This window comes from Rhinopithecus bieti, unplaced genomic scaffold (assembly GCF_001698545.2).
Source record: "Rhinopithecus bieti isolate Rb0 unplaced genomic scaffold, ASM169854v2 scaffold_29388, whole genome shotgun sequence".
In the NCBI taxonomy this organism is placed as follows: domain Eukaryota; kingdom Metazoa; phylum Chordata; class Mammalia; order Primates; family Cercopithecidae; genus Rhinopithecus; species Rhinopithecus bieti.
In genome coordinates, this window is record NW_016813389.1 from 445,767 (window position 1) to 463,028 (window position 17,262).

At 51.1% G+C, this 17,262-nt stretch overlaps 1 protein-coding gene across 33 annotated transcripts in view; it reads left to right on the forward strand.

Moving 5' to 3' along the window:
• The first annotated feature begins 9,987 nt into the window (after window positions 1-9,987).
• Window positions 9,988-17,262, forward strand: part of ODF2 (outer dense fiber of sperm tails 2) — a 48,212-nt gene continuing 40,937 nt past the window's right edge. For 2 of the 33 annotated variants that reach the window (XM_017848213.1, XM_017848224.1), the window contains exons 1-4: window positions 11,253-11,401; window positions 11,993-12,231; window positions 14,731-14,821; window positions 16,099-16,167. In XM_017848213.1, coding sequence (XP_017703702.1) covers window positions 12,200-12,231; window positions 14,731-14,821; window positions 16,099-16,167 — 192 coding nt within the window. In that variant the 5' untranslated portion in view covers window positions 11,253-11,401; window positions 11,993-12,199. Of the gene's footprint in view, window positions 10,057-10,839; window positions 11,085-11,228; window positions 11,402-11,881; window positions 11,900-11,992; window positions 12,232-14,730; window positions 14,822-15,669; window positions 15,824-16,098; window positions 16,225-17,262 lie in introns of those variants that run through there. The other 31 variants (XM_017848206.1, XM_017848223.1, XM_017848195.1 and 28 more) reach the window with 28 other exon arrangements.

Here is a 17,262-nt window from a genome sequence, read left to right on the forward strand (position 1 = left end):
GCACGCCTATAATCCAGTGCAATTTGCGGGCACTTTGGGAAAACTGACTGTTTCTAGTGTAAATAATCAGCAAAAAATGATTGATGCTCTTGTGACATCTTGGAGTGAGGATAATGAGACAGAAGAAAAGTTCGAGACAAGAGGAGAAAACCCTTGTCATGGCCGAGCGCAGTGGCTCAAACCTGTAATCCCAGCACTTTGGGAGGCTGAGGCGGGCAGATCATGAGGTCAAGAGATGGAGACCATCCTGGCTAACACGGTGAAACCCCATCTCTACTAAAAATAAAAAAATTAGCCGGGCATGGTGGTGGGCACCTGTAGTCCCAGCTACTCGGGAGGCTGAGGCAGGTGAATCGCTTGAACCTGGGAGGTGGAGGTTGCAGTGAGCCAAGATCATGCCACTGCATTCCAGCCTGGTGACAGAGGGAGACTCCGTCTCAAACAAACAAACAAAACCCTGTCATAATTGAGAAAACCTACAGATTACTCCTTGATGTGGAGGACTGTGAAAGTCATTATTGCCTGAAGCTAGAATGGATGAGGGAAAGCACAAAATGTGTAGCATGTATGACAACTTAAGGGGGAAATTGGCTGGACAAGAGAGGCCTAGTGATGACCACTTTGTGCAGATCATGTGTATCCGAAAAGGGAAGAGAATGGTTGCCTGTATTCTTCCTTTCCTCTCCACAGAGCAAGCAACTGACATTCTCCTGATAACAGCCAGGAACCTACCTTTCCTTATAAAGAAGGACGCACAAGGGCCAGGCACCCTGGCTCACTCTTGTAATGCCAGCACTTTGGGAGGCTGAGGTGGGTGGATCACTTGAGATCGGGAGTTCGAGACCAGCCTGGCCAACATCGTGAAACCCCATCTCTACTAAAAATACAAAAATTAACTAGACATGGTGGTGCATACGTGTAATCCCAGCTCCTTGGGAGGCTGAGGCAGGAGAATCGCTTGAACCTGGGAAGCGGAGGTTGCAGTGAGCCGAGATGGCACCAGTGCACTCCAGCCTGGGTGACAGAACGAGACTGTAGCTAAATAAATACATGTGAAATGTGACCTTGCTTCTGTGAAAACAACTTTTTATGTCAGGTTTCATGTTTGAAACAGCTACACACAATTTCTGATAACTTGTTATCAGGAGAAATAGGCTTTGTAAGGGTAGTCTCTTAAGAAATTCTTGATGGCTACTAATAGTGAGAACCTTTATTCACAGCTGCAGGTGATATAAAATTTGGACCTTTTTAGGCCGGGCTTGGTGGCTCACGCCTGTCATCCCAGCACCTCGGGAGGCCGAGGTGGGCGGATCACCTGAGGTCAGGAGTTCGAGACCAGCCTGACCAACATGGAGAAACCCCCCCCCGCCATCTCTACTAAAAATACAAAATTAGCTGGGCGTGGTGGCGCATGACTGTAATGCCAGCCACTTGGGAGGCTGAGGCAGGAGAATTGCTTCAACCTGGGAGGTGGTGGTTGTGATGAGCCGAGGTCGCACGCGCCATTGCACCCCAGCCTGGGCAACAAGAGCAAAACTGTTTCAAAAGAAAAAAAAAAATTGGTTTTTTTGAGACAGTATTCTATCGCCCAGGCAGGAGTGCAGTGGCTTGATCACAGCTCACTGTAGCCTCCAACTCCCCAGTCTCAGATGATCTTCCTACCTCAGCCTCCCAAGTAGCTGGGACCACAGGCACACACCGTGACGGCTGTTTTTTTTTGTTTTGTTTTGTTTTTTGTTTTTAATTTTTTAAATTTTTTTGAGACGGAGTCTTGCTCTGTCGCCTAGGCTAGAGTGCAGTGGCCAGATCTCAGCTCACTGCAAGCTCCGCCTCCCGGGTTTACGCCATTCTCCCGCCTCAGCCTCCCGAGTAGCTGGGACTACAGGCGGCCGCCACCTCGCCCGGCTAGTTTTTTGTTTTTTTTAGTAGAGACGGGGTTTCACCGTGTTAGCCAGGATGGTCTCGATCTCCTGACCTCGTGATCCACCCGTCTCGGCCTCCCAAAGTGCTAGGATTACAGGCTTGAGCCACCGCGCCCGGCTGACGGCTGGGTTTTTTATTTTATTTTTTTGTAGAGACGAAGTCTCATTATGCTGCCTAGACTGGTCTTGAATTCCTGGGCTCAAGTGATCTGCCCTCTTTGGCTCCCAAAGTGCTATGATTATAGGTGTGTACCACCACATCCAGCCTGAAATGATTTTTTATTCTTTTTTTTTTTTTGAGATAGAGTCTTGCTGTGTCGCCCAGGCTGGAGTGCAGTGATGCCATCTCGGCTCACTGCAACCTTCACCTCCTGGGTTCAAGCGATTCTCCTGCCTCAGCTTTCCGAATAGCTGGGACTACAGGCACGTGCCACCACGCTCGGCTAATTTTTGTGTTTTTTTAAGTAGAGACAGGGGTTTCACCATGTTGGCCAGGCTGGTGTCGAACTCCTGACCTCAAGTGATCTGCCCTCCTTGAACTCCCAAAGTGCTGGGATTACAGGCCTGAGCCACTGTGCCCAGCCTCTTTTCTTTCTTTCTTTCTTTTTTTATTTTTCTGAGGTGGAGTCTCTCTGTCGCCCAGGCTGGAGCGCAGTGGCCAGATCTCAGCTCACTGCAAGCTCCGCCTCCCGGGTTTACGCCATTCTTCTGCCTCAGCCTCCCGAGTAGCTGGGACTACAGGCGCCTGCCACCTCGCCCGGCTAGTTTTTTGTATTTTTTAGTAGAGACGGGGTTTCACCGGGTTAGCCAGAATGGTCTCGATCTCCTGACCTCGTGATCCGCCCGTCTCGGCCTCCCAAAGTGCTGGGATTAAAGGCTTGAGCCACCACGCCCGGCCGCCTCTTTTCTTTCTTAAGCTGCGTCCTGGCTATGTTAGTGTTTATTTTATTATAGATTCTTAAACTAAACTTACACATTCTGTTACGGGTTGAATTGCATCCTCCCTGAATTCATGTGTCGAAGATCTTACCCCTAGTACCTCAGAATGTGACCTTACTTTGTTTTGTTTTGTTTTTTTGAGAGAAAGTCTAGCTCTGTTGCCCAGGCTGGAGTGCAGTGGCACGATCTCGGCTCACTGCAACCACCACCTCCAGGTTCAAGCAATTCTCCTGCCTCAGCCTCCTCAAGTAGCTGGGACTACAGGTGCATGCCATCACGCCCAGCTAATTTTTGTATTTTTAGTAGAGACGGGGTTTCGCCGTGTTGGCCAGGCTGGTCTTGAACTCCTTACCTCATGATCTGCCCACCTCCGCCTCCCGAAAGTGCTGGGATTACAGGTGTGAGCCACTGTGCCCGGCTGCTCATTTGGATATAGGGTCATCATAAATGTAATCCATTAAGATGGGGCCCTACTGAAGTAGAGTGGGTCCCTAATCCAGCATATCTGATGTCCTTACAAAAAGGGGACATTTGGACACAGGCACACACACAGAGCACCAGATGGAGGTTGGAGTTACGCTCAAGGGAACCACCAGAAGTTAGAACAAGGTTGGGAATATATCCTTCCCTGGCACCTTCAGAAGGAGCATAGCCCTGCAGACACCTTGATCTTGTACTCCAGCCTCCAGAACTGCCAGACAATACATTTCCTTTTTTTTTTTTTCTTTCTGAGACAGAGTCTGCTTTTGTCACCCAGGCTGGAGTACAGTGGTGCCATCTCAGCTCATTGTAACCTCTGCCTCTCAGGTTCTAGCAATTCTCCTATCTACCTTGGGTGAAAAAGCGAGACCCTGTCTCAAACAAAACAAAACAATACAAAGAAACTAATCTCTTTTTTTTTTTTTGAGACGGAGTCTTGCTCTGTTGCCCAGGCTGGAGTGCAGTGGTGCGATTTCCGCTCACTGCAAGCTCTGCTGCGTCCAGAGTTAACGCCATTCTCCTGCCTCAGCCTCCCGAGTAACTGGGACTACAGGCGCCCGCCAGCACGCCCGGCTAATTTTTTTGTATTTTCAGTAGAGACGGGGTTTCACCGTGTTCGCCAGAATGGTCTCGATCTCCTGACCTCGTGATCCGCCCGCCTCAGCCTCCCAAAGTGCTGGGATTACAGGCGTGAGCCACTGCACCTGGCCAAGAAACTAATTTCTTAAAGAGAACTGAGAGACTTTCAGTTTTCTGTACGCGGGGATAGTTTGTCTAGCAGAGGGCATATTTGTTGCTTGAAAGACTGGCAAAATCCCTCTTGTTGTTTATAACAGTAAACACTGGGTGAGTTCACGCATTCTCAGAAACTGTTGGTTGGGGCTCCAACACAGAAAGACAGCTGTACCTGTGCCATGTTAAATCAGAGAAAAAGGTTGTTGAATAGTAAGTGTAACATGAGTTGATTTAAGTGAAAAATATTTTCATTCGCCTTGAAAAGTCAGTAAGGAGGACATTAAAAGTTCCACAGCAGTTAATAGGTCAGTGCAGTGACTCATTCCTGTAATCCCAGCACTTTGGGAGACTGAAGCGGGAGGATTGCTTGAGCTCAGGAGTTCGTGACCAGCCTGGGCAACATAGCAAGACTCCGTCTCTAATTAATAAATAATAATAAAACAACGGTTAACATCTGAGAAAAATAAAATAAAATAAACTGTTGATTGGGTATAAACTGGCCTAACCCTTTTGGCAAGATTTCTTGTCTTTTTTTTTTTTGAGTGTTGCTCTTTTGCCCAGGCTGGAGTGCAGTGGCACAATCTTGGCTCGCTGCAAGCTTGGCCTCCTGGGTTCACACCATTCTCCTGCTTCAGCCTGCTGAGTAGCTGGGACTACAGGCGCCCGCCACCACGCCCGGCTAATTTTTTTGTATTTTTAGTAGAGACGGGGTTTCACCATGTTAGCCAGGATGGTCTCAATCTCCTGACCTCATGATCTACCCGCCTCAGCCTCCCAAAGTGCTGGGATTACAGGCCTGAGCCACCGCGCCTGGCTTCAAGTTTTGTGTTTTTTGTCGAGACACCATGTTTCCAGGTTGGTCTTGAACTCCTGGGCTCAAGCCTGCCTCATCTCCTAAAGCGCTAGGATCACAGGCATGAGCCACACTGTACCCGGCCCCCCAAAAGAAGTCTTTAAAGTTTGATCCTTCATTGAATTTTTTTTTTTTTTTTTTGAGACGAAGTCTTGCTCTGTTGCCCAGGCTGGAGTGCAGTGGCCGGATCTCAGCTCACTGCAAGCTCCGCCTCCTGGGTTTACGCCATTCTCCCGCCTCAGCCTCCCCAGTAGCTGGGACTATAGGTGCCCGCCACCTCGCCCAGCTAGTTTTTTTTTTATTTTTTTAGTAGAGATGGGGGTTCACCATGTTCGCCAGGACGGTCTCGATCTCCTGACCTCGTGATCCGCCCGTCTCAGCCTCCCAAAGTGCTGGGATTACAGACTTCAGCCACTGCGCCCGGCCGGAACTTTTAAAGTGAAACTCTCAAAGCATCTATTTTGGCTAGGTTCTGTGGGACATGAGGAAGTGGCCCTTGCCTGAAGAGAGCACCCAGTAGGAGGTGGCACAAGATTTCCACACACACACGAGTGCCCACAGCAGGGATACTGGGACCCATACCCAGGAGGGAGCCATCAATGCATCCTGAGAAGCGGAAGCCACAGCAGGCCTCAGGGAGGAGGCAGCATCTGAGCTTGGCCTGGAGGGTTCCCACAGTTGCAGGGGCTGGAGATCCTGGCCCAGGCCCAGCCCCTGTGCTCCTGAAGTGGACACTCTAGAGATGAGTGGAGGATCAACCCTGTTTCTGGTTTGGGGTGGTTTGTGTGTTTGGGGCAAGGGAATTTCTCAGGTTGCCCTTATTTTCTGAAACGCACATACTCCTGGATGTTTCTGTGTAAACCATCTGCTCCATTTTGGCCAAAGCAGGAGTTCCTCTCAACTCTCCATGGGGACCGGGGAGGTGGGGGATGCAGATATCAGACAGACTCATAGCCTCAGAGCTTCAGGGTGGCCTGTGGGTCTGGTGAATTCTTCTGTGGTTCTCCAAGTGTGATCCTTGGCCAGTAGCACCAGCATCACCTGGACATCTATTAGAAATGCAAATTTTCGGCCGAGCACAGTGGCTCACTCTTGTAATTCCCGGACTTCGGGAGGCTGAGGCGGGTGGATCACCTGAGGTCAGGAGTTTGAAACCAGCCTGGCCAATATGATGAAACCCCGTCTCTACTAAAAATACAAAAAATTAGCCAGGCGTGGTGGCAGGCGCCTGTAATCCCAGCTACTCAGGAGGCTGAGGCAGGAGAATCGCTTGAACCTGGGGGTGCAGAGGTTGCAGTGAGCTGAGATCATGCCACTGCACTCCAGCCTGGCCACAAGAGCAAAACTCTGTCTCAAAAATAACAGCAACAGCAGCAACAAAAAGAAATGCAAATTTTCTGGCCCCATCTCAAACCTATTGAATCAGATACTTTTAGAGAATTGGTTCCTATAATCTGTGTTTTAACAAGCCTGTGACTCTGGTTTGAGAACCACTGATAGTGATATTTACTCCAGGTGACCCAGGGAAGCGGGGCCCAGCCTGGGCTCCCCCGACCCCTGTCCACCTTTCCTGACTGCTCCGTGCTCACCTCCAAGAGGCTGGAGCTGTTCCTGACTGATGGCTCACGGGAGGATTGGGAGCTGGGATGCTGTTTGGCTAACATCCTCTCCTGCAGGGAGGGGGTGAGGTCTGCAAGGGGTACCCAGGGCCTTCTCTGGAATGCTACCTCCCTCCCACTTCATGTACTAGGTGGCATATTAGTATTATTAATCCATACATTCATTCAACAACTTTTTTTTGTTGATTGTCTACCGTATACAGGTTGGTTTGGCTATTGGAGATACAGAAATGACTGTGATATCACCCTAGTCCACAAGGAATCCATGGTCCAGTGGGGACATTGGGGTGGCCACCAGGCAGTGATAGAGCAATCTCATAAAAGTTTTTATTACAACCAGGTGCAGTGGCTTGTGCTTGTAATCCTAGCTACTTGGGAGACTGATGCACCTCCTCGGGAGGTGGGAGAATCACTTGAGACCAGGAGTTTGAGACCAGCCTGGGAAACACAGTGAGACTCTCTCAAAAAAAAAAAAAAATTAGCCGGGCTTGGTGACCTGCACCAGCAGTGTTAGCTACTCAAGAGGCTGAGGAGGGAGGATCGTTCGAGCTCAGGAGCTTGAGGCTGCCGTAAGCTGTAATCATGCCACTGTACTCTAGTCTGGGTATGTTTTATATATATGTGTGTGTGTGTGTGTGTGTATAAAATGTATAAAAATGTATATGTATAAAAATATGTGTGTATTTATGTCTATTTATTGATGTCTATTTTTTGAGATAGAGTCTCACTATTTCACCCAGGCTTGAGTACAGTGGCACAATCATGGCTCACTGCATTCTCGAACTCCCAGGCTCAAGCGACCCTCCCACCTCAGCCTCCCGAATAGTTGGAACTACAGGCATGTGCCACCATGCCCGGCTAATTTTTAAAAATGTTTTGTAGAGATGGTGTCTCCCTATGTTGCTCAGGCTGATTTCAAACTCCAGGTTTCAAGCAATCCTCCTACCTCAGCCTCCAAAAGTGCTGAGATTACAGGCGTGAGCCACCATGCCTGACAATTGTTTTTTTTTTTTTTTTTTTTTGAGACGGAGTCTCATTCTGTGGTCCAGGCTGGAGTGTAGTGGCGGGATTCCTGCTCACTGCAACCTCTGCCTTCTGGGTTTGAGCAATTCTCCTGTCTCAGCCTCCTGAGTAGCTGGGATTACAGGTGCCTGCTACCATGCCTGGCTAATTTTTTTGTATTTTAGTAGAGATGGGGTTTTGCCCATTGGCCAGGCTGGTCTGGAACTCCTGACCTCAAGTGATCTGCCCGCCTCAGCCTCCCAAAGTGCTGGGATTACAGACGTGAGACAGTGTGCACAGCCCGCCACCCTTTNTTTTTTTTTTTTTTTTTTTTGAGACGGAGTCTCATTCTGTGGTCCAGGCTGGAGTGTAGTGGCGGGATTCCTGCTCACTGCAACCTCTGCCTTCTGGGTTTGAGCAATTCTCCTGTCTCAGCCTCCTGAGTAGCTGGGATTACAGGTGCCTGCTACCATGCCTGGCTAATTTTTTTGTATTTTAGTAGAGATGGGGTTTTGCCCATTGGCCAGGCTGGTCTGGAACTCCTGACCTCAAGTGATCTGCCCGCCTCAGCCTCCCAAAGTGCTGGGATTACAGACGTGAGACAGTGTGCACAGCCCCCCACCCTTTTTTTTTTTTTTAAGTGATGGGGCCTCCCCATGTTACTCAGGCTGGTCTCAAACTCCTGAACTCAGGTGATCCTCTGACCTCAGTCTCACAAAGTGCTGGGATTACAGGCATGAGCTACCATGCCTGCCACCCCCCTCCCCGGCAAATTTTGTTTACAGTTAATATTGCAAAGGCCTCCTCTCTCTACATGCTTTCTTGTCTTTCCGATCCATGCTCCGCATTTTTGGAGATGGAGTCTCACTCTATCCTCCAGGGTGGAGTGCAGTGTTGCAATCTTGGCTCACTGCAACCTCTGCCTTCCAGGTTCATGCAATTCTCATGCCTCAGCCTCCCAAGTAGCTGGGATTACAGGCATGCACCACCACGCCTGGATAATTTTTGTATTTTTAGTAGAGATGAGGTTTCCACATGTCAGCCAGGCTGCTCTGGAACTCCTGACCTCAGGTGATCTGGTGATCTGCCCGCTTCGGCCTCCCAAAGTGCCAAAGTGCTGGCATTACAGGTGTGAGCCACTCTGCGCTCGGCCATTTTTTTTTTTTTTTTTGAGACGGAGTTGTGCTCTTTTGCCCAGGTTGGAGTGCAGTGGTGCGATCTTGGCTCACTGTAACCTCTACCTCCTGGGTTTAAGTGATTCTCCTGCCTCAGCCTCCTGAGTGGCTGGGACTATAGGCGACGGCTGCCACGCCCGGCTAATTTTTGTATTTTTAGTAGATACGAAGTTTCACCGTGTTGGCCAGGCTGGTCTCGAATTCCTGACCTCAAGTGATCCACCTGCCTCAGCCTCCCAAAGTGCTGGGATTACAGGTGTGAGCCACAGCACCCGACCTAGAGTGAAATACTGAAAACCCTCTCATGGCTTTCCAGGCTTCTGAGGGATGAAATCCAACACCTTAGGCTGGACTACCAGACGCTGCATAGTCTGGTCCTGCTTTGGCAGGATTTCTCTCATCATTGGCCCTGTAACACTTCAAGGGACTGCAGTAATGATGCTTCATAGAATATGCTGTGTTCTCTTGTACCTGCATGTGGTAACTGTGTACCTACTGCCCTCTGCTTAGAATTCCCTTTGCTGCTTGCTTGGTGAACTTCCACTCATCTCTCATGGCTCAGTTCCAATGCCATCACCTCTGGGAACCATCTCCTGCCTGCCCCAGGAGGACTGGGTCCTCCTTTTCCTGTCCTCTTTTCCTTGAACCTGTATTTCTTTTTTTGAGACAGTCTCGCTCTGTCACCCAGGCTGAAGTGCAGTGGTGATTTTGGCTCACTGCAACCTCTGCCTTCCAGGTTCAAGCAGTTCTCCCTGCCTTCGCCTCTCTAGTAGCTGGGATTACAGGCACACACCAGCATGCCCGGTTTTTATATTTTTAGTAAAGATGGGGTTTCACTATGTTGGGCAGTCTGGTCTTGAACTTCTGATCTTAGGTGATCCGCTTGCCTCAGCCTCCCAAAGTGCTGGGATTACAGGCGTGAGCCACCGCAGAGTCTTAAAAGGTTGGGTTACAATGAGGATTAGGAAATCTGTCAGTTATTCGACAGAGAGACAATGAATGGACCAAAGGATCGGGGAGCTCCCTGACATTACAGAACAAATTCAGTATGCAGAATACTGTGAAAGCGAGGCGGAAAAGCAGGTTTTGTTTGCGAGTTTGACTTTAGGATTGCAGGTGAAAAACTTGTGTGACCCTGGAGGTGTGTGGCTAAGGTGCTGCGGGGTCACTGGAGAAAGGTCAAGGGACTGTGGCCCAGTTGGCTCGGAGGTTGTTCAGGTCTCCCAGATTCCAGGGCGGCATTATGAGCCACGTGACAGACCTCCCCTGACTGGCTGACAGCGAAGCATAATTGAGAAGATGGCGGACCAGCAAGGACCTCATCAGAATAGGTCTGTACACAGAGCGGCATAGAGTGCAGGAGGGTAGTAGGCCGGGCGGGTGCGGTGGCTCACGCCTGTAATCCCAGCACTTTGGAAAGCCGAGGCGGGCGGATCATGAGGTCAGGAAATCGAGACCATCCCGCCTAACACGGTGAAACCCCGTCTCTACTAAAAATACAAAAAAAAAAAAAAAAAAAAAAAAAAAAGCCGGGCGTGGTGGCGGGCGCCTGTAGTCCCAGCAACTCAGAAGGCTGAGGCAGGAGAATGGCGTGAACCCGGGAGGCGGAGGTTGCAGTGAGCCGAGATCGCGCCACTGCACTCCAGCCTGGGCGACAGAGAGAGACTCTGTCTCAAAAAAAAAAAAAAAAAAAAAAAAGAGTGCAGGAGGGTAGTGAAGCCCAAGGGGAATGCCGACCCTTTTTCCTGTTGGGGCCAAGGCAGAGGCGATGTGGGCAGGGGAGAGAGGCCGGGGAATGCGCAGAAGCCGATTCCATCTCTGCACTAACAGTGGACTAGGGGCAGAGCTGGATTTTCGAGGGCAGTGTGCAGCTCCCAATAACGTGTTCCGTGGGTCCTCTGTGAGCCTAGGTTCCTGGTGAGTACCAAGGGGAGCGCGTCGGAACCGTACGCTCCTTTGAGTGAGGGGAATCCGGGAGGACCCAAGGCAGGGGAAACAGGGCCGAGCGGGAAAGCCCTTGAATGGGGGGCGAGACCAGGCCAGGCCCGCTGGACTCGTCGCATGTCTCCTTGGTGACGGGACGCTTGGCCCGGAAGTGGGCGGTGCTTCTGGCGGGGCGGGGCATCTCTGTGACGCTAGGGGCTGCGCCTCGATGGCGAAACCCAAGCGGCTCCCGGGGGGGTTTGAACTGGCCAATGGGCGAGCTGCCGACCGGGTGTCGGAAAAGGAGGCGGAAGCCGGGAGGAGCCGCCGCCAGAGCCAGACTGCATCCGCCGCGGCGTCTCCATGGCACGACCCTGGCCTCCGACTTCAACGACTTCATAAGGCGGCGTTTCTGGGCTCAGCCGTGTCGCTCCTGGTGAGAGGCCGCCGGCAGGCGGGATCCAGCGCGCTCCGGGGCACCGCGGGCGAGACCGTCGCCTTCGTACCCACGGCGCGGTCGGCCCCGCGGGGCCGTCGGGTCCTGCGTTCCCCGCCGCGTAGCGCTCGTCCCCCTCCTGTCAGAACCTGGGCCCCCGCCACGCCCACCGGCACGGGGCCTCTCCTCCTCCCGCTAACGGGCGGCCGGCCGCCTCCTTCCTCTCCTGGCTACCGCGGGGCTCTGCCCCTCTTCTGCCGCCCGCGGGCAGGGCTTCGCCTTTCTGTGGGCAGAAACCGGTACCCTTCTGCCTGCTGGTGGGTGGCCGTCCCTTCTCTCCGCCGACAGAGGCTGTCCCTCGCTCTGCTGCCCGCCGGCGGCCTCGCCCCGACCACCTCGTCCTCTCCGCGGGCCTCCACACGGCAGTCACTTGCCCTCCCTCCGTAGGCAGCGCTGTTCCCCGGGCACCGTCTCCGGGTCACCAGGGCCCTCGCCCGCGGGGGTCCCCGCCGCCCCCTCCCAGCCCGGTGTCTAACCTGCTTAGAACTCGGTTGTTCGGTTTTCCCTCGCGGCGGGGCCCCCGGGCTCCGCGCCTCCCTCTTTCAAACACTGGTCCTCTCGGGCACCTGTTCTTCCGGGAACGCCCCTTCTCCTAGGAGACGGTTGTCCGACCCCGCCCCAGCATCCCCGCTGCTCCCTGCGCGGTTCCGGCCCTCTGGGGCCCACTTGGGGCCGAGCGGTTCTCACCTACCCTCTCCGCACGTCCGCCGGCGCCTCAGGTTTCCCCCAGTAGCCACCGGCCGTCTTCCGCGGTGGTACTTTCCCTCGCTGTTCTGCCCCGTCCCCTCCTCTTCCTCCCCTCTGCCCCCAGGTCGCTCAGCCTCTCCTATCTCCCCCTACTTTGGCAGGACAGTTGCTGTGCGACTAGGACAGTAGAGGAGCGCCTCCCAGTTTTCATCCAACTGCCAATCCCAAAGCTTCCACCCTTCTCCCCTCAGAGAGGACGTTTGATGCCAGGCCCCTTGAGAGGCTCATTGACAAGCCCGCCCCTCTGGGTCCCCCTGAGCAGAGCCTGCTGACCCAATTGCCCACCTTTGCGGCTTTGATGCCTAGCCATGTCTGCCTCATCCTCAGGCGGCTCCCCCAGGTACTGCCGATGTGGGAGGCGCCTGCGCCGGAGGGCAGGGAAAGGTGGCCAGGGGTCCCCAGGGCAGGCTCGCCTGAGGCTTCCAGCTTCCTCATTGTGTTTGCTGAAAGTCTGGACCAAAACATTTAAAAATCATTTTTAATGGGAAGGGGGAACGAAATGTATACACAATCCCAGCTCTACCTCCCTCGCTCCTTCCCTCCCCAAATGTCACAGCTTCCTGGAAGCAAACAGGGTCACTCTTGTTGTCTTAATAGAGTACTAGGTTCAGAGCCGTTTTGAAGGGAGTCGAGGTGTAAATAAATAACATGTAGGAGGTGGATGTGGCAGTTAGCAAGATGATGGAATCCAGGTGGTTTGACAAGAAACCCACTGAGAGATTTCCCAAAACTATTGGCTTTACATGAACAATGTTCTGAATGATTAGGGAAAAAAGCCTGTCTTCTCAGTTTTGGTATTCCTTGGCTAAAGGATCAGTAGAGCGTGCTCTCTCTCTCTCTCTATATGTGTGTGTGTAAACACATCTATATGTGTTTACACACATATGTATATATGTGTGTATATATACACACACACACACAGTCCCTCCTTTTTTTTTTTTTTTTTTTTTGAGACGGAGTCTCGCTCTGTCTCCCAGGCTGGAGTGCAGTGCCCGGATCTCAGTTCACTGCAAGCTCCGCCTCCCGGATTTACGCCATTCTCTTGCCTCAGCCTCCCTAGTAGCTGGGACTACAGGCGCCCGCCACCTCGCCCGGCTAGTTTTTTTGTATTTTTTAGTAGAGACGGGGTTTTACCGTGTTAACTAGGATGGTCTTGATCTCCTGACCTCGTGATCCGCCCGTCTCGGCCTCCCAAAGTCCTGGGATTACAGGCTTGAGCCACCACGCCTGGCCATTCCCTCTTTTTAAAATCAGGATGTAATACACATACAGCAAAACGCATACCACAGTGCTCAATTATTTTTTCATTGCATTTTGATATTGCATTATTTTCCCCAAGTATTTGTAGAGAGGGCAGATGATAATTTGGGACCGCCCCGTCTCTGCCCCACCCTCCCTGCCTCCCCCTGGTTGCTCAGCCTCTCTGATCTCTCCCCACTTTGGGGGCCAGTTGCGGTGGCTCATGTCTGTGTAATCCTAGCACTTTGAGAGGCCAAGGTGGGCGGATCTCCTGAGGTCAGGAGTTTGAGACCAGCCTGACCAACATGGTGAAACCCCGTCTCTACTAGAAATATAAAAAATTAGCTGGGCATGGTGGCACACCCCTGTAATCCCAGCTACTCAGGAGGCTGGGGCAGGAAAATTGGAGAATTGCTTGAACCTGGGAGGCGGAGCTTGCAGTGAGCAAAGATTGGGCCACCGCACTCCATCCTGGGCGACAGAGCAAGACTCTATCTCAAAAAAAAAAAAAAAAAAAAGGGCAGTGAGATGGATCATCAGATGGTAATTCCAAGTCCCTTCCCATCCTGGAGTTCTTGGATGTACCGCTGAAATATTTTGGAGCAAATTAAACTTTTAAACTTTGCTCTCTATTTTTTTTTTCTGTCTTTGCAGATCTGGTGATGGGGCTGTACAGTATATGTGTAAGCAATGTGAATTACACATGGCATTACAAAAAAAATCCCCTGCTGCTTAGGAGCTTAAAGGATAGGAAGCGGAATCTTTTGGGAAACAGATACTTTTTTATTCTCTTAGGGGAATATTTGAGCCTTAATTTGATGAGTGTGCGTTACAGTGACTTCTCGTGCCTGAGGCTAATGCTTTTGAAAAAAATTCTTTTCTTTTTTGTTGTTGTTTTGAAACAGGGTCTCCCTCTGCCACCTAGGCTGGAGTGCAGTGGTGCGGTCATGGCTCACTGCAGCTTCCACCTCCCAGGCTTAAGTGATTCTCCCACCTCAGCCTCCCAAATAGCTGGGACTACAGATACACGCCACCACGCCCAGCTAATTTTTGTATGTTTTGTAGAGATGGGGTCTTGCCATGTTGCCCAGGCTGGTCTCAAACTCCTGGGCTCAAGCAATCTGCCTGCCTTGGCCTCCAAAAGTGTTGGAATTACAGGCATGAGCCATGGCTTGTGGTCACTAATGCTCTATTTTTGTCATTCACTCACTCCACCTTTCTCCAGGGCCGCCTCTGCTCCAGGCACTGTCCTGGGTGCTTCTACCCTCAACCAAACCAGCACCTTGGCTGTGTTCATGTGCTGCTTGCTTTTTGTCATCTGACAGGCTGTCCGCCTGGCTTTTCAGTAAGGGTCATAATACATGTGATGTGACGATATGTTACAAGTCCAGCCTGCAAATGCCCGTCACCCTATTTCTGTCCCACTGCTGGGCTCCCACGCACATCTGGTGCTCATCTCAGGGGAGTCAAGGAATTCCACGCTGGTTTTCCTAGCCTTGAACATGTTGGCTACCATAGTCAGTGTGTAATTTCATGAGATCTAAAACGTAAGAGAGCCCTAGTTTTCTGCTTACAATCTGGTTCTTGTGCCTGGGTGCAGGTTTCCATCGTGTGGGAAGAACGGAGTAACGAGTCTCACGCAGAAAAAGGTCTTGAGAGCACCTTGTGGCGCACCCAGTGTAACTGTGACGGTAGGTGATGCACTCATGTAGCAGCCCCCTTTGGTCACCCTGCTAAAAATGCTTCTGCACACCATTTCCAGGAGATGCCTTACCCTGCTGGGTACCATCGCTGCCCAGTTACACTGCTAGGTGCTGTTATGCGTAGCCTGCTGATTTTTAATTATGATCATTTTTGTCTGCGCTAAGGCTGCCGGGTGTGAGGAAGTTGTCTTAGACGTACTCTTCCAGCCAAATCCTAAAATCTTGAGAGTTTTAAAATAAAGGAAAAGAGAAGAGAAAAAAAAAGTTTAAAGAATGGGTGGAAGGATAAGAGCTGGTGGTGGTTGAGGGGTTTGTAGCTGCGGTTCTGCCTTGCTCATGTTTTCTTTAGAATCTAGACAACTTTCTCATCCTTAGGATTTCCTCCAGCTTTCTGTTTTCATGGTCTTTGATCTGCCTGCTGTCTGATTTATTCTGCACCCTGAGCATTTTGTGTGTTTCCCATGCCAATCTGCATGCCCACTTGAGATCACTGTGTAGAAGGATCCGCCTGCTTTCCGCTGTGCTTCACTAAATCCAAGGAGGAGCCGTGCATTCCAGCAGGTTTAGAGGAGATCCAGCCCTGAGGACCCTGGGGCCTGTGTCTGGGATCTATTCTAGAATGGGTGGGTCTTGCAGACCCTCTCTTGAGTGGACCAGAATCTCCCTGGTGGTCTTCTGCTGGGATCTCTGCAGGAACCTGCTGAATGATACTCCCGCCTTGCTGCCTGTCTGCATGCCAGTAGTTGGTAGCTGTCCTGCTCGCTTGCTGGCTAGGCTTTTCGGTGGCCCCCAGAGGCTGTGAGCTCCGTTTTTATGCCCAGTTTACTCATCCACAGATCAACCATTTTTGTGTTGTCCTCCCCCACCTGCCAGAAGCCAACCATGAAGGACCGCTCTTCAACTCCCCCCTTACATGTTCACGTGGATGAGAACACCCCTGTCCATGTCCACATAAAAAAACTCCCGAAACCATCAGCGACCAGCAGCCAGGTAGGAGCATGCCAGTGGGGTGAGGTAGCAGCTGTGGATCTGGGTGATCCTGCTAAGCCCAGCCTCCTCGCACTCTGACTCCAAAGGTTTGGGAGACAAACACACTCTTTCGGAGGCCGGTTTCCTGGTTAGAAGGTAGGCAGGCCTGTCATCCAGGAGCAGCAGCAGTAACATTAATCAGAAGAGGAACTCTGCCAGTTGGAGAGGGATGTCACTAGCATGGCACCATGGCCAGCTGGGTGTGGAAGTGACCCTGGATTTGTCCCTTTCCACAGAAATCTCACAAGCGAGGAATGAAAGGGGACACTGTGAATGTGCGGCGGAGTGTCCGGGTGAAAACCAAGGTACCTTGGATGCCCCCTGGAAAATCATCTGCCCGGCCCGTGGGATGCAAGTGGGAGGTAGGCTCACCCTTGCCCAGGCTTTTCTTCTCGGACTGCTCAGATCCTAGCAGGCCTCAGCCTCGGTATGATTCAGGGTCAGCTGTAGCTACTGGAATGTCCTAGCAGACCCCATTTACTGAGGGCCTTGCTAAACCCTGAAACTGTGTGAATAATCTTCTTGAGTTCTTATGACACTGCTGTGTGGGAAGTCCTGCTGTCCCAGTGCAGAAATGAGGAACCAGGCCTCAGAGAGAAGTGATTTTCCCAGAGTCACAGAGAAGGTAGCAGAGCTGGAGTTAAGATTCTTTCTAGAGGCAGTACTCTTAGCCTCTCTACTTTGCTTGTGAGGAGCCACATCACATGTCTTGTCTTGTCTCTTTTCTTTTCTCTTTTCTTTTCTTTTCTTTTCAGACAGAGCCTTGCTCTGTTGCTGAGGCTGGAGTGCAGTGGCATGATCTTGGCTCACTGCAATCTCCACTTCCCAGGTTCAAGTGATTCTCCTGCCTCAGCCTCCCGAGTAGCTGGGACTACAGGCACCCGCCACCACTCCGACTAATTTTTGTATTTTTAGTAGAAATGGGGTTTCACCATGTTGGTCAGGCTGGTCTCGAACTCCTGACCTCAGGTGATCCGCACACCTCGGCCTCCCAAAGTGTTGAGATTACAGGTGTGAGCCACCGCACCCAGCCTGTTTTTCTTATAGCTTTATTACATTAGAAATCTTTCATACCAGCAGCGAAAAGAAAAAAAATAGAAATGAAAAACAAAAGTAACTTCTTAAAGTTTATAGTCATACCTCATAGTTTTGACTCCTTGACTTACCAGACAAAGGAGACTCCTTTGTCCCCCTTAGAGATAAAGGGAGTATGGGGCCTTCTTAGGATTAAATGGAAACTGCTCTGACCAGTACATAAATTACAAGGATTGAGATTAAAATGCTGCTTTACATTTTTTACTACATACACTTCACTAATAATCAGTGAAATGTAAATTAAAAGCCGCAGTATGTATATATGTATGTGTATATATATATATATATATATATATATATACACA